Source organism: Corythoichthys intestinalis, chromosome 13, assembly GCF_030265065.1.
Source record: "Corythoichthys intestinalis isolate RoL2023-P3 chromosome 13, ASM3026506v1, whole genome shotgun sequence".
Taxonomy (NCBI): domain Eukaryota; kingdom Metazoa; phylum Chordata; class Actinopteri; order Syngnathiformes; family Syngnathidae; genus Corythoichthys; species Corythoichthys intestinalis.
This window is the reverse complement of record NC_080407.1, coordinates 45,333,196-45,354,389: the sequence shown is the minus strand read 5'-3', so window position 1 is coordinate 45,354,389 and position 21,194 is coordinate 45,333,196. Positions and strand designations below refer to the sequence as shown.

At 42.5% G+C, this 21,194-nt stretch overlaps 3 protein-coding genes across 4 annotated transcripts in view; 2 read left to right on the top strand and 1 right to left on the bottom strand.

The window, feature by feature from the left end:
* The window catches only part of acin1b (apoptotic chromatin condensation inducer 1b), a 33,806-nt gene extending 29,613 nt beyond the window's left edge, over positions 1–4,193 (top strand). Inside the window, exons 15-16 of one of the 2 annotated variants that reach the window (XM_057854416.1) lie at positions 1,163–1,260; positions 1,331–4,193. In XM_057854416.1, the coding sequence (XP_057710399.1) occupies positions 1,163–1,260; positions 1,331–1,573 (341 nt within the window). In that variant the 3' untranslated portion in view covers positions 1,574–4,193. The remainder of the gene's footprint in view (positions 1–1,162; positions 1,261–1,330) is intronic. The other variant, XM_057854417.1, reaches the window with a different exon arrangement.
* On the bottom strand, positions 1,755–13,289 carry ajuba (ajuba LIM protein). Its single transcript, XM_057854419.1, has 8 exons — positions 11,372–13,289; positions 6,496–6,597; positions 6,361–6,428; positions 6,232–6,294; positions 2,920–3,050; positions 2,799–2,850; positions 2,668–2,736; positions 1,755–2,599 (listed from the first exon to the last, which is right to left on the bottom strand). Exons 1-8 carry the CDS (start codon positions 12,645–12,647, stop codon positions 2,489–2,491), a joined length of 1,872 nt encoding a protein of 623 aa, XP_057710402.1. The 5' UTR covers positions 12,648–13,289; the 3' UTR covers positions 1,755–2,488.
* A 777-nt stretch (positions 13,290–14,066) lies between these two features.
* On the top strand, positions 14,067–19,273 carry mrpl52 (mitochondrial ribosomal protein L52). Its single transcript, XM_057855857.1, has 5 exons — positions 14,067–14,219; positions 14,440–14,509; positions 18,458–18,525; positions 18,605–18,669; positions 18,754–19,273. Exons 1-5 carry the CDS (start codon positions 14,186–14,188, stop codon positions 18,907–18,909), a joined length of 393 nt encoding a protein of 130 aa, XP_057711840.1. The 5' UTR covers positions 14,067–14,185; the 3' UTR covers positions 18,910–19,273.
* Positions 19,274–21,194: the final 1,921 nt, after the last annotated feature.

Genomic DNA, 21,194 nt, shown 5'->3' with positions numbered 1-21,194 from the left:
ACAGTATGTCTGACATATACTGGGATGGTTGTTTAAGACAATGAGCACCTTTAGAAGGTCAGTTTCTCTCCTTCTGAATAGGCTCGTCCAGTTGGACGAAACAGTTGTTGCTTGTCGGACAGTAGACCGCTCAGGAAGGCAATCGGGCGGACAACCTTTTTACTTCTTCCAAAATCTACAGTTTGCTTACAGGACCGCAATAAAAAAAAACATTTTTTTTATGTGATGACATATCACACTTCGCCCTTTTTCCAAGGGCTAGGTGTTGGAGGTAGTTGCCGAAGCAATTTTTCCTTTTGCGCCTTCTTTGCGCCCGCATGAGAGTGAGCCAATTCCTTTGCAAGACCCACCAAGAAGTCCACCAGTCTCTTAGGGGTATTTTCTATGGCGACTGCGACACGAAAACGCAATGACTGTGTTGCGGAGTGGCCTTGCGTTCGTATGGTATCGGCAAAAATGCAAACCTTGGAATCCTGCCTCCAAAGTGGAAGAATTCGATTGCGGGGGCTTGAGGGGGCTTGCTCCGCATGGATATCAAAAGCTCCCGCGGCGTACACGTCACATTGGGCGTGCACAGCGGTGCTACTAAACATTAAAAACAGGAAATATGGCGGAACGTCAGCTTTAATTTACTGTTTTTGTAATATTTTTAATTATGTTGAATGTTTCCATTTTTGTACCTTTTTGAACAAAAGAAAATGCCATTGCTTGGAGTGGGCGGGCATGTTGACTTCCGGACTGAGGAGGTCAAAGTGCATCATTCGCTGTCGCCTTAGGGCATGAATACTACATCGTTTTCATGCAGAATTGCGACATTGTTCAAATGGAGAGAGAGCAATATAAATGCAAACATGACATTTTTCGTTTTCTCCAAGAGTCGCCATGTAAACAGCCCCTTATATTTAAAGATGCTAATTGCAGCTATCCAGAGTGAAACCCCCGCGCCCCCCTTCACACCTAGGCAGCGACTCCACTGAAGAGTGTGTTGGGGTGTGGCCTGCGTAATTGCTTCTTTGAGTGGTCAATTGTTTGACAAAGCCCAGTAGTCACTTTGGTATCGGGGTCATTTGATGCTCTCTGGTATTCATAGCCCAAAAAAAAAACAACGAATTCGATTGTTAAGAACCACTGCTCTAAACCAAAGCTTTTTTGACTTGATCAGAGAAAACAGATGAGCCCCCCGCCAAGCTTCTGGATGACTTGTTCCTCAAGACCAAAGCAGCTCCATGTATATACTGGCTTCCCCTCACTGAAGAACAGGTTGGTTTCCTCGCCAAGATACTCGATGTATCCAAGTTTTTGTTGGAATTCTAACCACCCCCACGATCAGGCGACCCAGAGAACGCTGGAGCGCTCCGAGCGGCAAAAGGAACGAGAGCGGCGCCAGAAAGAGCAGCAAGACGAGCAAGAAAAAATGCGGAAGGAGCGTCTGAAGGCACGGGAGAAAGGCGGCGGCGACGCCGACCGGGATAAGGAGCGAAGCCGGAACAAAGACGGTGAGCACCGACCCGGGCGGCCACCGCTGGGATGGCGCTCCCGCAGCGGCAGCGACACCCGAGACAGGCGCCGCTGAAGGGAGGGAGGGCGGACTTCCTTGGGATGTGGCCGCCGTTCAGAGGGCGCAACGTTGTCCTCCTGAGGTTTGGGAGGCATTTTTTTCCCCCTTCAACTTCTGTGGTTCTACAGTTTATTCCTTCCAAAGCCCTATAATAAAGTCCAAAATAGATACCCTCTCCTTCAAAACTGTTCTGAGCAATTTTAGTGTTTCCACAGGTTTTACAGACCAGTGAGGATTCTGTGTTTTTTATTTTAACGTTCATTTTGGAACATTTGCCCGCTCTAAAATCTACTTTATGAAATTTCAGCGTCAACCTGCACCTGGAAACTTTTTTGTTTGAATGTGTTTCAGTACATTTCTGCAAAATTCCCCAAATTTAGAGAACATCAAATTTGGTTTGTCTTTTAACAGCAGTTTTGACTGTTATTGTTCAGATGATTTTTGTTGTTGTTTGCTGAATGTATCTCAAATCATTACAAATAAGAAAATAAACTTACAAACGCTAGTGACTTGGGAAAAGGTTGGCCTTTGGATCTCTCTCTGCCGGAGAAGACAAATCAGAGGCAAACAAACCGGGAAGTTTTCCAATTCTTTTATACCATCTCTGAAATGTACAACCGCAAAGAAGTCTTATTTCGACTCTAGTCGGAACGCAAACATGTTATTACAGCATCCGGAAGTGACGGTAATTGTCCTGAAACTCGCCGGGTTTACTTGAAGAAAATCTCTTTCGTAGCGTTGAGATTGAAGTGCAAAACGTTTGCTAACGAAACAAAAAAAAATATGTACACTTTAGCAGGGTCCCTTGTTCTTCTACAGCAATCGAGCAGTAGTTCCTGTTCCCTTACAGTAATAATCAAACAGCAGGTATCGTGTAATCAAGAGGAACGGTGGGAATGTCTGGTATCAGCAGTTACATGGAGGGCTTCCTCAGTTGCCGCCGCCGCAAACCCGGCTCACGTGACACGGGTGGCAGAGCAGATGAGAGTCCAGCGGGAAGCACTGCGAGCCGGGCTTATCTGAGAGCTGCTTGCCGCACTCCTGCGAAGACCAGATAAGGTCGGAGTGACGTCAATCCGCGCAAACAAAAGAACGTGACGCTGACTCACCTCGCAGTGGTAGCACTCGAAATGATAGTCCTTATTCATGGACACCACCCTGAGGATCTCCTCGCTGCCCTGAAAAATAAGTCCGGAAGATCAACCATCACTGTAGAAATTTGGGAGTTGGCGATGCTTACCTCGGTGGGCAAAATGGGCTGCAAGCAGGCAGCACATTTGGGGGCGAAAGTCCTGCGGAACAGAAGACACGACTGTTCAGCAAAAAAAAATCACGTGCGGGGTTTTACGAGGTTCTGATACTTGTTGTAGTCGGCCACGCAGTAGATGTTGCTGTGCTGGTCCACGGTGAAGGGCACGCCGTCCAAGGCCTTGGAGCACACCACGCAACGGAAGCAGCCGGGATGGTACGAGTTCCCCAGCGCCTGCAGGATCTGGAAGCCATAACATCCATTTTAGGAGTCAGATGTGAAGGTTTTTGTGGGAATGTCAAGAACCCTGAGCTGAAATCGGACAAAGAATCTCGTCGACCGCACAAGGCAGCTTCTGGACTTTCTCATCTATTCAGAGCTGTGGTCAGTTTGTTCACCACTGGCTTTATTTATGCAAAATGTCAAGGGAACGAGACTACGGGTCCAAAAGGATTAATTCAGTCTAATGCTACCAAACCCAACGAACACATCTTTGATTATACACACACGGCAAGAACAGCACATTATTTTCAAATAATTAAACCCACCAGGACATCACGACGAGATGTCAACAAGTGAGTTTAAGAGGATGCTCGCAGTGCTAATGCTAACGCTAGGTTACGTTTAGAGTGAAATGATGACTCAGGAAACACCTTGAAAGGCTAAAGCAACTTTGCATATTCTCTCATGCAAGATAAAATAAAAATCTTACAATATTTTCAAGCTGCTACGGGGTCCTTCAGGGGTCCTACTTTGTCAGCAGTTGTTCACACAGATGCTTGATCAAATTTTTTTCGTTAATTGGCCGATGTTGGGGGGGAAAAAAGTCCATATATTGATCTGATGAATCTATCCGAAACGCAATTGTTCTCAGCTGGGGGTGTCCAAACTATGAAAAGTATGAAAATATCACTGCAAATGGCTACTACAAGCTTAAATTCAGCCTACACTTTGTTGCACTTCTCAGCTTCAACACTAGATGGGGCTTGTCAATTATGCGCAGCATCTACATGAGCAGCACTTCGATCGCTGCCATCCGCCACAGTCAAAATAGATAGAATGTCTCTAAATGAAAAAAATTACAAAATAGCTAAATGAAATGTTGTGATACTTTGTATCCCAAAAGGTTATCAATATGCTCCCGCCAAGAATAAAAACAAAAACAAAAAAAACAAGTTGCTACGGAGCTCATAAAGGGACATCGACAGAAATTAAAGCAATCTGGTGCGCACCAGAAACTATCTGGTAAACATTAGCGTTATATAACATTTAGGCTAGCGGGCTTTTGCTATGCAAGTTAGCCAATTGTTTTAAATATTAGCATTATATCGTATTTAAGCTAATTGACTTTTGATATGCAAGTTAGCTAATTGTAGTCAACATTAGCATTATATAGCATTTAAGCTAACAGTGGACTTTTGTTGTGCAAGTTAGCCAGTTGCAACAATGGCACAATTGGCTAACTTGCATAGCAAAGGTCCGCTAGCTTAAGTAATGCATGTCATTACCCGATCGTGAATGACAATGCACCAAAAATGATCTCATAATCATTAGCATTGTATAGCATTTAAGCTAGCGGACTTTTGCTATGCAAGAATTGGCTGACTTGCATTGGTAAAGTCCACTATCTTAAATGCTATATAATGTTAATGTTGACCATATCTGGTACCAGATAACCAAATTAACTTGTTGACGTTCAATATGTTTCCATGTTTACCATATCTGGTACCAGTTATGGTAAACATTAGCATTTAAGCGAGCGGACTTTAGCTATGCAAGTAAGTCAATTGTTGTAAATATTAAATAGCATTAAAGCTAGCGGATGTTTGCTATGCAAGTTAGCCCATTGTTGTAAACATTGGCATTATATAGCTTTTAAGCGAGCGGACGTTTGTGATGCAATTCAGCCAATTTTTGTAAACATTAGCATTTAAGCTAACGCACGTTTGCAATGCAATTTAGCCAGTTGTTGTAAACATTAGCATTGTATAGCATCTAAGCTAGTGGACTGTTGATATGCAAGTTAGCCAATTTTAGTCAACATTAGCAATATATAGCATTTAAGCTAGTGGACTTTTGCTATGCAAGTTAGCCAATTGTCAACATTAGCATTATATAGTATTTAAGCTAGCGGACTTTTGCTATGCTAGTAAGCCATTTGTTGTAAACATTAGCATTACATAGGATTTAAGATGGCTAACTTTAGCTAGGCATGTTAGAAATTCTTGTAAACATTACCATTATATAGCATTTAAGCTAGCGGACTTCTGCTATGCTAGTAAGCCAATTGTTGTAAACATTAGCATTACATAGGATTTAAGCTGGCTGACTTTAGCTAGGCAGGTTAGAAATTCTTGTAAACATTACCATTGTATAGCATTTAAGCTAGTGGACTGTTGATATGCAAGTTAGCCAAATGTTGTAAACATTAGCATTATATAGCTTTTAAACGAGCAGACGTTTGTCATGCAATTTAGCCAATTTTTGTCAACATTAGCATTGTATAGCATTTAAGCTAGCGCACGTTTGCTATGCAATTTAGCCAGTTGTTGTAAACATTAACATTGGATATCATCTAAGCTAGTGGACTGTTGATATGCAAGTTAGCCAATTGTCGTCAACATTAGCATTGTATAGCATTTAAGCTAGCGGACTTTTGCTATGCTAGTAAGCCATTTCTTGTAAACATGAGCATTACAAAGGATTTAAGCTGGCTGTCTTTAGATAGGCAGGTTAGAAATTCTTGTAAACATTACCATTGTATAGCATTTAAGCTAGTGGACTGTTGATATGCAAGTTAGCCAATTGTAGTCAACATTAGCATTACATAGCGTTTAAGCTAGCGGATGTCTGCTATGCAAGTTAACCAATTGTTGTAAACACTAGCATTATAGAGCATTTATGTGAATGGACTTTTGGGATGCAAGTTAGTCAATTGCAACAATGCCACAATTGGCTAGCTTAAATGCTGCACCAGAAACAACATTATAGCATTTAAGCTAGCGGACTGTTGCTATGCAAGTTAGCCAATTGTTGTAAACATTAGCATTATATAGCAGTTACATTGGTGGACTTAAGCTATGTAAGTTAGCCAGTTGCAACAATGCCTCAATTGGCTAACTTACATCCCAAAGGTCCATTAGCTTAAATCCAATATAATGCTAATGTGTACCAGATAGTTTCTGGTGCGCACCAATCCATATAGATCTGAAGGGACGAATGAATGTTTGTTCAGTCGAAACCAGAGCATTCGCAGGTCACTTCCTATTCATTTGGGGAGATTCCCGGGTCACTTCCTAGTTTTGTAACCCAAAATCAACAGGAACTGACTGAAAATCAACAGCAAATGACCTGAAACGCCCCAAAATCAAACCCATTGGTTATCATTGACCACCCGGGACAGCAGTTAAGAGTGTACACGCACCTGTTCCAGAATGAGATGTCCACACACGCTGCACTTCTCGGCGGCAGCCTGAAATCCCGAAAACTGCCAGCAGAAAAGCCGTGAGGAGTCTTCCGCAAAAAAATAAAAACGCCAAACAAAAAGCCTTACCATATAATCTTCTTTGCAGTAAACCGAGCCGTTGACGTTGTAAAAGTCCTTATTCCTCAAAGCGCGTCCTGCCAAAATAAAGCTCCGAATCATATTCCCGCGCGTTTTGTCAGGATATTTTGACGTTCCACTCACCGCAGGACACGCAGGTGAAGCATCGCGTGTGATAAAGGCTATCCAGAGCCTGGCAGGCGTTGTCTGCGCCGTACACACCTTTGCCACATTTGATGCAGGTACCTAGAAAGAAAAATGCTGTTGAATTTGTATCGACGCTTGTAAAAGCACTGCCGCGTGGGGTGAGGGGTTCACACCCAGACGCCGACATTAAAGGGAAATTCCAACACTTCCTGTAAAACCCCCTCCACTACACAAATGTGTACTCAAACTCATTTGCAAACAGCCGGAATGCGTCAGGATCATTTTGAATCAAGGACTTAAAATTATTACAGTCAGCTCAGTTTCCGCGCACTCCAAATTGAAGGAAACGCGCTCGGGCGGTCCAAGCGGTGCGGTTGTCCCCTGTTCTCTGTGATCTATTCCAGGATTTGCCCACATTTTTTTCCTAATGTGGCTGAGGGAGTGCCACGCAAACAGAGCATTCCTGCACTCCGCCAGAAATTGGCACTGCCCGAACACTCCTAATGACTTGGGAAGAAGTCCAAGACTAGGGGTGTGACAATATATCAAAACGCTGATATATTGCGATACTTTATCCCAAAAGGTTACCGATATGCTATCTCCAAGAATCAATATATAGCTTAAAAAAACATTTTCGAATAGAATGGTGTCTATGTTAACCCACTGACTGCCATTGATGGCGCTAGACTCCCAATCCATCTTGACGGGGAGTCCGAGGCGAAATGGATTGGCGGGAAAACCTTAGTGTTTGACTCCAGTCTTCCCAGTTTTGGGGGCTTTTACAGGTCAGTAGCCCAAAATCAATATGAAGTGACCTCAAAATGACCTGAATGCCCCTAAATTAAAGCAACACTTGTTAACCTTTCAGTTTTGGTCAATTTTACCGACGCCGGTGGACAAAAGCGGGAGTGTTTTTTCTTGAGGAAGACTGTTTCCCATGAGGACCAGGGCGTACCCGCACAGTGTCCTAAAATCATCAATCAAAAACAATCACCAGGTCGCCTGCACATGGATTAAACAACTTTCCAGCGGCTGTGTGAAGGATGAATAGTAATAAGGTAAGAAATCCAGTTGTGGCGAAACAATAGCATATGACGGTTAGCAACCGTGTGGCTAAATCCCCAATCCACCCTGAACTCGTCAGCGCTCAAGGTGGGAATCTTGGGGCACCTAACGATTCGATTAATTCTACTTTCAACATTTAAAGATTGATTCAGGTCAAGATTTTGCCGATTTCGGAGTAATTTTAGATAAAAAGTTAATTAGGTTCGCTACAACAGCCTTCCAGAGAAGATGGCGGCTGTTTACAAACGCCGGCGAGTCTGTCATTACACATCTAGTTCTCTATATGTTCTAACGCTGCCGAGTTTGTCATTTCACATCTAGTTCTATATACACGTGATATCTTCCATAGTTTGTTCCAAGTGAGCGTTGCTTGTAGCGGCTGTCGGCCGCAGTCTGGTATTATGAGTACCAGCGCACACCCGCACAGTGTTGTAAAATCATCAATCAATCTCCCGGTCGCCTAAAGATGGATTAAACAACATTTCTGTTTCCAGCGGCTGTCTGAATAATGAAAAGTAATGAGGTAATGAATCCAATTGTAGCTAAGCAATAGCATATGACGGTTAGCAACCATGTGGGGCTAGCCCCCCACCCCACCCGAACTCGTCGACCACTGGCAAAGCTCTGATTTCTCAATAAGTTAAGTGTTAAATCGAGTATTCTGTCAGCCAAGTCAAAATGGACTAGACGTCTAGTGACAATGACAGTGATTGTTCCAAGCAAAATTATGATATTGTTCAATATATACCGTAATTTTTGCACTATAAGCCGCCAACCACCAAATTTGACACAAAAACGGCATTTGTGCATAGATAAGCTCCACTGGGCTATAAGCTGCAGCTATCCTCGCTGTATTATAAATGTCTGTCATAATACCAAATGAACCACCATGAAGCTTTGCAGCCAATTGGTTCAAAGCAGTGGTGGCCAAATAATGCTTCTTGAAGCAATGAAGCTTTGCAGCCAATTGGTTCAAAGCAGTGGTGGCCAAATGAAGCTTCTTGAAGCAATGAAGCTTTGCAGCCAATTGGTTCAAAGCAGCGGTGGCCAAATGAAGCTTCTTGAAGCAATGAAGCTTTGCAGCCAGTTGGTTCAATTTTCTTGAAGCAATGAAGCTTTGCAGCCAATTTGAATCAATTGACTGCAAAGCTTCATTGCTTCAAGAAATTTGAAGAAGCTTCATTTGGACACCACTGCTTTGAACCAATTGGCTGTAAAGCTTCATGGTGGTTCATTTGGTATTGTGACACATTTATAATACGTGTTGGGCAATAACAGTGTTGACAGCATGTGGCAGCAGAGGTTAACAGTCTCCCGTGAGGGAGCAGTGGTGGCCATATGAAGCTTCTTGAAGCAATGAAGCTTTCCAGCTAATTGGTTCGAATTTCTTGAAGCTTTGCAGCCAATTTGAACCAATTGACTGAAAAGCTTCATTGCTTCAAGAAATTTGAAGCTTCATTTGGCCACCACTGCTCCCTCGGGGGAGCCGGTTAACCTCTGCTGCCACCTGCTGTCAACACTGTTGTCGTCCAACATGCCACTTAGCATGCATTGCAGCACTACAGATGTAAATAGTAATCAAAATTCATGTTTTGTGCCAATTATTTCTTCAGTTACTGTTCTAGTTGTTTCATTAATGGCAAATTATGGTATTTTGGAACATTTTATTTGACAGTGGCGCCATAAGACTGCCATTAGACAACCATAATTATGACATTGTCATGAGCATTAATGAATGCTTATAACAGATGTCATGTAGTGTCATCCAGGAAATTATCTCACTTTTGAATGGATGTAAAAGATCCAAGCTGGACATAAATGGAGTTAGTAACATAATTTGCCAGATGACGCTGAATAACATCAGTCATAAGCATTCAGTAATGCCCATGATAGTGTCATGTCATAATTATGACTGTCCTATGACAGTCTTATGGCACCACTGTCAAATAAAGTGTGACCAAATACCCTAACTTGCCATTAATGAAACAACTAGAACAGTAACTGAGGAAATAATTAGCACAGAACGTGAAATTTGATTGTTAGACCATCATAATTACTGATAATCTGGCAAATGATGTTACCAACTCCGTTTACGTCCAGCTTGGATCTTTTACACCCATTGAAAAGTGAGATTATTTGCCGGATAACACTAAATGACATCTATCATGAGCATTCAGTAATGCTCATGATAGCGTCATGTCATAATTATGAAGGTCTTATGGCGCCACTGTCAAGGTGTTACGAAATACCATAACTTGCCATTAATGAAACAACTAGAACAGTAACTGAAGAAATATTTAGCACAGAACATGAATTCTGATTGTTATTCCCATCTGTAGCACTGCAATGCATTCTAGGAGGCATGTTGGACAACAACAGTGTTGACAACAGGTGGCAGCAGAGATTGACTCCACCCCCCACCCCCCACCCCAAGAGAGCAGTGGTGGCTAAATAAAGCTTCTTGAAGCAACGCCACTGTCAAATAAAGTGTCACGTACTAACCCAAGTAAATCAACAAATAAGATGCAGGATTTAAAATGAAGGGAAAATGTAGAGGCTAATAGTCCGAAAATTACGGTACTTGGACGTCAACCGGTATATGGACTTTTCTTCCAACATCGACCATTGGCAGATTAACACAAAACAAAATAAGCTGACTAAAAAAGGATTTTGATCAGGCATCTGTGTGGGCAACTGTGGACCCCGAAAGGACCCTGGAGCAGCAACTCTATACTTTCCTGCATTGATTTCAACATGTCAGGTTTTAACTTCTGAGCTAATATAGTCGCCATTTAAGCGACTAGCTCCATCTAGTGTTAAGGCGGAGAAGCGCAAAATAATATAAGCTGAACTCAAGCTTCTTGTGTTGCATTTTCATCCTTGGCTGGACCCTCCCCGGTTTAAACGCTACTCCGTTGCACATCCCCTGAGGGAACGCATACCTGAGGAGAAAAACAGGCTGCAGCACACCGCCCCTGCATCCGCGCACGCACACATTACTGTGGCCTGAAGTCACCAGAGGAAAACACACCCTACCACAAAGAAATGGCACACACACTCGCACATTCATCAAGCCACCGTAACACACATAAACGCACACTGGGCCCTACGCAACCTTGTGTGACTCACGCTAGCTGGCGTTTATACCCAACCGTACAATTTTCTCCAAGAGTGCCATTTTGCACAGTGGATGCCCTTCATGCCCAGCCCCGGGTAGCGAGTAAAACTAAACAACGTCATAGTACTCACGATAAAGGGCCTGTCTCTAACTTGCCCAGATTGGCTTGCACGTCCCGGCGGGTTTGATGCGGTCGAATGAAAAATGCGGTCCCGTACGACTTCGGGCCGGGTTCTCTGAGGGCGGTGGGGTTGACAGAGGACCTGGAGCTGTGGTTTAGCCTGTTTTCTCGTGAGCCCTTGACCCGGTTTTCTCGACCTAACCTCTGTCGCTTGACTTCATTTGCGCTGGTCACCATTTGCTTCTGTTTTTGTTATGGGGTTCAGTTTTTTGTCAATATATGACCGTGGTATCAAAACTGCAACCCATGAGCTATCACTCAATGTCCAATGCATTGGATCCATGGGAGAACATCCCAAGTCCAATGGAGTGGTAAACTCAAGTTTTGTCCCTTACAGTTGAACCTGAACGGTAAAAATGGTCTTACCAAAGAATTCCTGATAATTCTCCGTGGTATCAAAACCACAACCCATGAGCTATCACCCAACGTCCAGTCCATTGGATGTGGGAGAACATCCCACGTCCAATGGAGTGGTAAACTCAAGTTTTGTCCCTTACTGTTGGTCTTACCAAAGAATTCCTGACGGTTCTCCGTAGCTTCACGTCCGGCGGCCGCCCCGAGATCCTCCTGGGCTTTGATCTGCGGCACCCCGGCGGGTGATGGTACTGGTGCCGCGCCAGGTTTGGATAGAGCCGTTGGTGTTGCCGACTGTTCTTTCAGCATCAGGCCCTCCAGGAGACCCCCACCCTCGAGAGCCGCGTCCCTCAGAAGAAGTCTAGTCAGCTCTTCTTGATAGCGCATCCCGGGCAGGTCCGAGTGGCGGCTCTTCTCGCCTAGCGCGATGCCCCCTTCTTTGCCTCTGGACCTCTGCTCGTCCCACCACTCCGGTCCTGCTGGGTAACACGCGGCGGCCGGGCTCCCCACGGCAGGCGGGTAGGAGTGCCGGGTATCGTAGGCGCACTGACGCGTGTCCAGGTATTGAGTCCAAGCCTCCACGGGGGTTCTTCCGTAAACGGGCCCCGTCTGCGAGGACGGGGACTGCCGTTGGGGCGGGTTGGAGTAACGGGAGTCGTAGCCCAGGCTGATTCCGCTGGTTCGGTTGCTGCTGCAGCGGCTGCCCATGGGGCTCCCGCCCCCTCCGCCTCCGCTGGCTGTGCTGGAGGCGAAGCTGGACCGGGGGCTGACCAACACGGACTCCTGGAGGCTGAAGGACGAGCACGGGCTCAGGGCGGGCCCCGGCGGGTAGAAGAAAGCATCGGCCGGGCGTTGCGGCGGATGAGACAGGGACGCAGGTCGCGGGCTCTCCCACATTTCGCTCCCCGTGCTCAGGCGTTTGTAGAACAAAGCTTCCTGGAGCGACAGACGTTTGTGTCTCTCCGGTTCCGAGAGGTATCCCGTCTCAGCTGCGCCTCTGGGGCCCGAACCGTAACTGACGTTAACTGGGTACGGCGGCGGTTGGGATAGGAGCTGCTGCCTGCGGACCAGCTGCTGAAGCTCCAGGGAGTATCGGCGCCGGTTCAAAGACTCGTCGTGTCCCGCAGAATCGCACTCCGGGCCCGCCTCCCGCCTCAGGTGAGAATCCAGGCCTTCTCCCAGGTAACACGAGGCCCTCTGCTGGGGCGATCGACGCCTCAGCGGCGCCAAAGCGGAAGCATGAGCCGCCGCTTGCTCCTCCGGCTGGACTGAGGACTGCTGAGGAACCTGAGTTGCCAAACCTCCGCTGTTCCCGTTGCTGTTGTTGATGTTTCCAGCCGGATCGTGCTTTTTCTTGGGGCTGTTGAGCTTCACGCTTCCAGAGTCTGTAAGCTTCAGCTTCTCCAGCAACTTGCTTATCGGTCGATCCATGACGAAAAGCCTGCTTTCTTCTTCTCAAACTCAAAAATAACTACTCTGAAATGACTTACAGCGGACAATAAATAGCAAGATAAATAAGATCAGGGGGGCATGCCATGCCTTAAATCCTGACTACTTCGCCATCATGCGGAGAACCTCCAGGTCAAACCCATTTGGACAAGTCAGAAGAAGCACACATCCAGGAAACTTCTCGCGGTGCAGGGCCTCCTTTATGGCCCCTCCACATCTGCATCGTCCCCAAGTCGTCTTTAGATTCTTTTAACTCAGTATGCTGGGAAATACTACTTCCTATCATTTGCTTGCAAGAAAAAGATACTTAAGACAACAGATTTCCCTGTGCACGACTCACCCGACTCCTGCCATTCATCCCAGGAGTAAAAAAACAAAACCGATAAAGTCCGCAGCAAGCGTACGCGTTGCCCGATTCCGTCCGGGAGCGGAGAAGTTGGGAAAGACAAGGAAAAGTCTGTTCTCGCGACTCGTTTCCGTCCCAAAAAAAGCCACTGGGTATAAATAAATCCCTCCCAGCGTTCATTGCACGGTCGACAACTTACTTTCTTTCTTGCTTTCTTTCTTTCTTCCCCTAAATAATGACTCCCCCCTCCTTTTTTTCTAACAATCACGCGTGCTCTGAAGGACTTAGTTAATTCCGGTTTGAGATTTTCAAATTAAAACAACCTTTACTCGCGCTGTATTGCGTCGAACTGACTTTCGGCGCTTTTTGTTTTATTTTGAAGGCAAAAAAACAACCGGAAAGGTCGTTTTATCGCTGTTAGCTTAGACTCTTTCCTCGTTTCCTTTATCAGTCAACGGCGGCGGCTTGTTGCCCCCTCTTCGCCCCCCCCCCCTTTTCACCTTTGTTAAAAGACTTCTTCACATTATTTAATATGTAATTTTCTGTTCTTGCATCATGGTCACAGTAGTACTATTTTTATTTGACGTAAAAAAGGCTGCAAATTGGCGAAAACGCGGTTTTTTGAGTGGTACTAGTTGATTGTACCAGCAGACTGTGGAATGCGCGGAAGGACACGACGGAGTGAGGCGGTCTCCGGGGAGAGATGGAGCCTTTCACCCCGGAGTCCCCCCCGCGCTGTCGGCCTGCCGGAACGCACTCGCCCCGTTTGCCTAGCCACCGCGCCTGGGCTTACGAGTGGCAACTTGTCTGAAAAGCTAACAGAGGAATTCTTTTGGCTTTCAGTGTCGCAGCCAAGCAATGAAATACAGTAAACACTGAAGAATTACCACTGAAAATCGAGTTCCCGCCAATATAATTGTTTTTCCCCTCATTTTGAAACATGGAGAGAAAATAAATAAAACATTAATCTAAATTGGATTTTTTTCCCCTTGCCATGTTAAATTGAAATTCATGGCACAAATACATGTGAAGAATCTAAAAAAAATGTAGCTTCAGGTTTAAACGAAATATTTTGACTTTGGAAATACTTTAAAATCGTTTTGAAGTTAGTTGAATTTCCTGCACTTGTGCGTTTGGCGTCGCTTAGCGGTCATTTGGCGCCACTACAAGAAACATGGCGGCCCCCGTGAGGATGCTGTGCTTCTCCGGTAAGACATTTAATACTTTAACGTACTTGTTGACATGTATATACATTTCCAGTCAGTTTTTAATAACCGTCGTGCAACGTTTTTAGCCGGTTGCTTCTTGTAATCCCCGGCAAAGACGTTGCCGTAGTGTAGCTAACAGCTAATGCTAACAGTGACATGTCTATTCGTTAGTTTATGACTCCGTTTTGGGATTTCATTTCTATTTGTTTGTTTGTTGCAGCGTTAAAACACTCAAGTCGGTTGTTGAGCACCACGCGAGGAGTTCAAGCTGGGGAAAAATGGAGACTAGAGTAAGTTAAATGTTCGGAAGAGGTCAAACCTAAGGATAGGACAGTGAACCCCCGCTCATTCGCGATGAACAGAGGTGGGCAGAGTAAAGTTTTACTCGTCTAAGAATAGCGTAACTTCAAAATAATATTACAAAGGTAAACGTAGTTATCCCCCCCAAAATTTACTCAAGTACAAGTAATGAGTAACATTGTGAGTAGTCCTGAATCCAGCTGCTCCCTGTTAAGACTAACATAAGGTAGGTTTTTGTTTGTAGCAAATTATTTTTAATGAAATCATAATTTATTTTATAGGCATATTTAACTGTTTTTTTGTGGGAATATGTGTTTGAACGATTTGTTGAGAGCATTGTTAAAAATGTTAGCATTTTATAGCATTTAAGCTAGCGGACATTTCCGATCCAAGTTAGCCAATTGGTCTTTTGTTGTAATTAGATTCTTAGTTATTTATTTATTTCAACCATTTGAGGCAAATCTAAGGTATTTTGATTCATTTTTAAATGAAAGTGCAATTTTGCAGTTTGATATTTTGAAAGTGCAATCTTAGCAAGCATTTGTTTTACATCCCTAAAAATTTATTCTGCAGCACATTAAATGTTCCTAATCCGATTACTCAATTATTTGATCTAACTAGTTAATAGATTAATAGTCTACGAAAATAATCGATAGCTGCAACCCCAATTGTGAGTAAATGCTTACGATGTTTGATTTTTTTTTTAAACAATAATATTTTTTTTCTCAGCTCAAAGTTATCGATCTGAACTGTTATTATTATTCCATACTATAACCTAAATATTAAGTAATTAGTGAACGTTTGTTTACATTCGTTTATTTTTGTTCATTCGCCCTTCACAGTCAAAACGGATTGGACGTCTAGTGCCGTTAATGGCACTGACAGATGAGCATTCACAGCCAATGGCAGGCAATGATGTAATTTTGCGTCACTTGCTTGTAATTTCAAGATACTTACTGGTCACCTCTTGTAATTTTTTTGGGAAAAGACTTGCTAAGATTGCACTCTCAAAAAGCGTTAAACACAAACACAAAATAAAATTCTAGAGTGTTTCTTCATACAATGCAGAATTGCACTTTCATTTAAGAATAATATACCTGAGCTTTACCCTAAATGGTATTAAAAATAAATAAATAAATAAATAAAAGATAAGAAATGAGGATCTAAATACAACAAAAGAACAGTTGGCTAACTTGCATAGCAAAAGTCTTAGCTTAAAGCTTAATTGCTATAAAATGCTAACTTTTTATTTTTACGATGCTCATAACAAATCGTTCAAACACATATTCCCCCCCAAAAAAGCTTAATGTAACATTAAACCAAATTACGAATGCATAAAATAGCATATTAGCGCAAACAAAAACTTGCCTTATGTTGGTCTTAACAGGGAGCAGCTGGACTCAGCCATGTTAAATGAGTTGTGTCATAGTCACCGTTGCCACTAGAGGACAGTGTATCCACCTAAATTAAGGGATGTAAAAAAAAGGCTTGCTAAGATTGCACTTTCAAAATAAACTTCACGTGTGTTTCTTCAAACTATGCAAAATTGTGCTTTCATTGAAAAATAAGTTAAAATACATTAGCTTAGGCTCAAATGGTATTAAAAAAATAAATGATGATCTTAGTACAACTATAGAACAATTGGCTAACTCGCATTGCAAAAGTCACCTAGCTTAAATGCTATAAAATGCTAACATTTTTAAAAATGCTCTCATTGAAGTGGTTCAAACACATATTCCCACACAAAATGGCTATATATAAAACGGCTATATATACACCAATAAACTAAAGTATGAATGCATTAAAAATATCAGCTCAAACCAAAACTTACCTTATGTTGGTCTTAACAGGGAGCAGCTGGATTCAGCCATGTTAAATTATTTGTGTCCTATTCACTGTTGCCGTGAGAGGGCAGTTTCGCCACCCAAATATAGGGAGGTAAGACAAAGACTTGCTAAGATTGCCCTTTCAAAATAAAATTCCCGAGTGTTTCTTCAAACCATGCAAAATTGCGCTTTCATTGAAAAATAAATTAAAATACCTTAGCTTAGCCTCAAATGGTATCAAAAAGGATCTAAGTACAACTAAAGAACAATTGGCTAACTTGCATAGCAAAAGTCCGCTAGCTTAAATGCTATAAAATGCTAACATTTTTAAAAATGCTCTAGTTGAAATGGTTCAAACACATATTCCCACACAAAATGGCTATATATACACTTATAAACTAAATTATGAATGCATTAAAAAGAAAATCATCTCAAACCAAAACTTACCTTATGTTGGTCTTAACAGGGAGCAGCAGGATTCAGCCATGTAAATTAATTGTGTCATCTTCACTGTTGCCACTAGAGGGCAGTTTATCCACCCACACGCAAATCCACCCAAATATAGGGATGTAAAACAATGGCTTGCTAAGATTGCCCTTTCAAAATAAAATTCCCAAGTGTTTCTTCAAACCATGCAAAGTTGCACTTTTATTGAAAAATAAATTACCTTACCCTCAAATGGTAAAAAAAAAAAAAAAAAAAAAATGAGGTTCTAAGTACAACAAAAGAACATTTGGCCAACTCATAGCAAAAGTCCGCTAGCTTAAATGCTATAAAATGCTAACATTTTTAAAAATGCTCTAGTTGAAATGGTTCAAACACATACTCACACAAAATGGCTATATATACACCTAAAAACTAAATTATGAATGCATTAAAGATATTAGCTCGAACCAAGACTTACCTTATGTTGGTCTTTACAGGGAGCAGCTGGATTCAGCCATGTTAAATGAGTTGTGTCATATTCACTGTTGCCACTAGAGGGCAGTGTATCCACCCACACGGAAATCCACCCAAATATAGGGATGTAAATGGCTTGCTAAGATTGCACTTTCAAAATAAAATTCCCAAGTGTTTCTTCAAACCATGCAAAGTTGCACTTTTATTGAAAAATAAATTACCTTACCCTCAAATGGTAAAAAAAAAAAAAAAAAAAAAATGAGGTTCTAAGTACAACAAAAGAACATTTGGCCAACTCATAGCAAAAGTCCGCTAGCTTAAATGCTATAAAATGCTAACATTTTTAAAAATGCCCTAGTTGAAATGGTTCAAACACATATTCTCATACAAGATGGCTATAAATACACCTAAAAACTAAATTATGAATGCATTAAAAATATTAGGTCAAACCAAAACTTACCTTATGTTGGTCCTAACAGGGAGGGGCTGGATTCAGCCATGTTAAATTAGTTGTGTCATATTCACTGTTGCCACTAGAGGGCGATGTATCCACCCACACGCAAATATAGGGATGTAAACAATTGGTTGCTAAGATTGCCCTTTCAAAATAAAATTCCCAAGTGTTTCTTCAAACCATGCAAAATAGCACTTTTATTGAAAAATAAAATACCTTAGCCTCAAATCGTAGAAAAAAATGAGAATCTAAGTACAACAAAAGAACATTTGGCCAACTCATAGCAAAAGTCCGCTAGCTTAAATGCTATAAAATGCTAACATTTTTAACAATGCTCTCAACAAATCGTAAATCGCCAAATATACCAATAAACTAAATTACAAATGCATTAAAAAAAAAATTAGCTCAAACCAAAACTTACCTTATGTTGGTCTTAACAGGGAGCAGCTGGATTCAGCCAAGTTGAACGAGTTATGTTTTGTTGACTGTTGCCACTAGAAGGCAGTGTATACATCCAAAACAATGAAAATTGCAAACAATTTCAAAACAAACCATTACAAAGGCACTCAAACGAATAATCGAAGCAGCAAAATTTTATTCGAAGCTTTTTTCTAATAGAAACGACTCTTAGAAGTACATTTTTCTCGAAAAGTAAATGTAACACGTTACCTCCCACCTCTGCTAAAGAAAAACTACCGATACTTGTGTAAAGAAGTAAGGACGACTACTTCGTAAATCGAGATTTATATGTCATTCAGGCATGCGCTTGCACGCAGCGGCACCGAATACGGACCTCTGACAGACCTGCCCGATTGGTCTTTTGCAGGTACACATTGGCTAAACATGATTATTTTCACGTTTTCATTTACGCCTGGTTTTCACATCAGTTGTTATTGCTTTTGCAGATGGCAGACCAGCACCTCCGACGAAAGGCATGTTGAGAAGACGGATGGAGAGGGAAAAATTAGCTGTAAATAGCCTTCTTTTTAAGTACTGGAATGTTTTTATTGTACCAGAACAATGTGAAGTTGACTTTGTAACGTCTCTTGCGCAGAGGCGCATCGTTCTGCTGGACGCCGAGGTCGACAAGGGCCTCGAGTCGTGGCGGGAAACAGGAGAAGAAGCCCGGAGAATTGAGGAACACAGAAAATCTTTGCTGCTGAAACCTAAAGGAAAGTTTATCAAAAAGAAGCAGCAGCCTGGGAAATAATATTTTCTCAATAGTTGTTCTTTAAATGTCTAATTATGTGTCGAGTTTTCATTAAATAAATCATTCATACTTGTTTTGAACCGTGTTTCTTCTGTAGTTTTCCCCAGTGTCCGCAAGAGGGCAGCATTGGACAGTAAAGGTGAATTGAAGGCTCAAAACGCCATTTTGTGTGATCTTAATGTTAAAAAGAAGCTGTTTCAGCATGTGTGGAGGTGGGTTCCACTGTATTACCGTAATTTAAGCACTATTACCCGCTTATTTTTTCCCTTATTTTGAATTTGGCGTTTTATAGTTCAGTGGAGCTTATTGATTAATTTGGGTTAATAGGTAACACTTTATTTGACGGCGTCATAAAACTTCCATAACATTGTCATAAATATGATACGACACTATCATGAGCATTAGTGAATGCATTAGTGAATGCTTATCATCCGGAAAATTATGTCACTACATTCAGTGCTTAATTTGTATATCATAAGGTGCCGGAATGCAAAGTACATTAGACAGTACAGAGATGATGAGACAGGCACAAGTCCCGGAGCATACGCAGAAAATGAGCTGAAAACATCACACAAATGCCCACTGGCTAAACCTGACCAGCTGCTGCCACGGTAGCAGCCTCCTGCCCCAGCTTGGCTGGGTGTCCGTGAACCTGGCTAGCTACTTCGGCGCTAGCCTCCTACAGCTGCCCTTATCGGCGGTTGTAGCTTTTCTGACTCGTTTTGAACCATCTTTCTTCTTTTTGAAAATGATGAAATACCATTTGATCCGGGCTGCTTGCTCCCCAGATGCCAAAAATTGCCAGTATTTTTTTTTTTTTTTTAATGTGTTGCTCCAGCTTTTCAGTGCATCAACAAATCTCCGACTCTTTCAAATGACGTTAAACATTTATAATCAAGTTGAAATTCTTGGGATTTTTCCTGTAAATGAATTCATGCATAAAAACGTTTTTATATTGTATTGTCCGTAACTAAGCGCGGTCCCTTTAAGAGATGCAGGGACTGGAGAGCTGTTACGTAGAAGGAAGCAAGGGGGGAGAACGGACGAGACAGTGAAAGTTAGCGGTAGCATGTTGCTGCATCCGCTGTTATTTTGTTATTTTATTATTGCCGTGAAAAAGTGGGGAAAGCCATCATTGACTCCTCTCCTTCTTCCGTCATCCAGGGCTATTACATAATTATTATTATTTTCTATACATGAGAAGTGCCGGATCTGCCCAAATTAGTCCCGGAACACAAGGAGGCCAAAATCAAGATCAGAATCAAGCACAAATTAACCACTGACTACATTTAAGTCCAGCTCGGATCTTTTACGTCTATTCAAAAGTGAGATAATTTGCTGGATGACACAAAATGACATAAGCATTCATTAATGCTCATGGCAGTGTCATGTCATATTTATGATGGTGTTATGACTGTTTTGTAGCGCCAAGTCAAATACCATAGCTAGCAATTAATGAAACAATTGGAACAGTAACTGAAGAAATAATTAGTACAGAACATGAGTTTTGATTTTCATTTACATCTGTAGCGCTGCAATGCATGCAAGGAGGCATGTTGGATGATAACATTAGCCGCTTTCGGACTGTAGGAAACTGAGTACCTAGTTCATATAAGTATAGATCTCTCCTGTAGTTAGTGGACCTATCCTTCACCAAGGAATCGTGTTTGCGCCTAATATGAACTGCTGTGACGTAGTCTGCACCATTGACGCATTATTTACTTTTGAAGAGAACGGTATCTTTTCTCATATTTACTGTTTGACTGTTTGTACTATTACTCTGACACACCTAATATAAAATAAATAGCATTTATATCATAGTTTGAGGAAAAACAAGCAGAATATATTCGATATTATGACCAGCTGGAATTGAAATGATTACATTTTGCAGTGCCAAGACAACGGGCAGATAAGTGCAGAACAGATACAGGACGGCTTCTGACCACGGAAGCCCAACACACGCGTCATGCAGCTGACTGAGCAAAATTGACGCTGACAAGCAGAGGATAGGCAAGACATCTACAAGCCCACTGGGCTTTTGGACAGTCCAGAACAAATGGCGGGACATCTCATGTTGCCGCAAGGAACGCCTGACATTAAGAAGAACCTGCGACTGAGCAGTGAATACTCAGCACTCGTGGCGCTGAGGATGGCAAAATTCTTAACTCTTGTTGCCCTGACAACTAACGCCCGAATTCTCCTGTCCAACAGACAATAATCTTGAACAACGCCCAAAACGCAACCTTCTTCCTGACCACAGCTCGCCTCACCAGAGCCTTTAAAAG

Coding starts and splice junctions, on each gene's coding strand:
- mrpl52 (XM_057855857.1), top strand. CDS start 14,186: ATGGCGGCCCCCGTGAGGATGCTGTGCTTCTCCG. Junction 18,526..18,604: donor GCCCGATTGGTCTTTTGCAG/GTACACATTGGC, acceptor TTGCTTTTGCAG/ATGGCAGACCAGCACCTCCG. Junction 18,670..18,753: donor TGGAGAGGGAAAAATTAGCT/GTAAATAGCCTT, acceptor TCTCTTGCGCAG/AGGCGCATCGTTCTGCTGGA.
- ajuba (XM_057854419.1), bottom strand. CDS start 12,647: ATGGATCGACCGATAAGCAAGTTGCTGGAGAAGCTGAAGCTTACAGAC. Junction 6,429..6,495: donor CTTCACCTGCGTGTCCTGCG/GTGAGTGGAACG, acceptor TTATTTTGGCAG/GACGCGCTTTGAGGAATAAG. Junction 2,737..2,798: donor AGCCCATTTTGCCCACCGAG/GTAAGCATCGCC, acceptor CTTATTTTTCAG/GGCAGCGAGGAGATCCTCAG.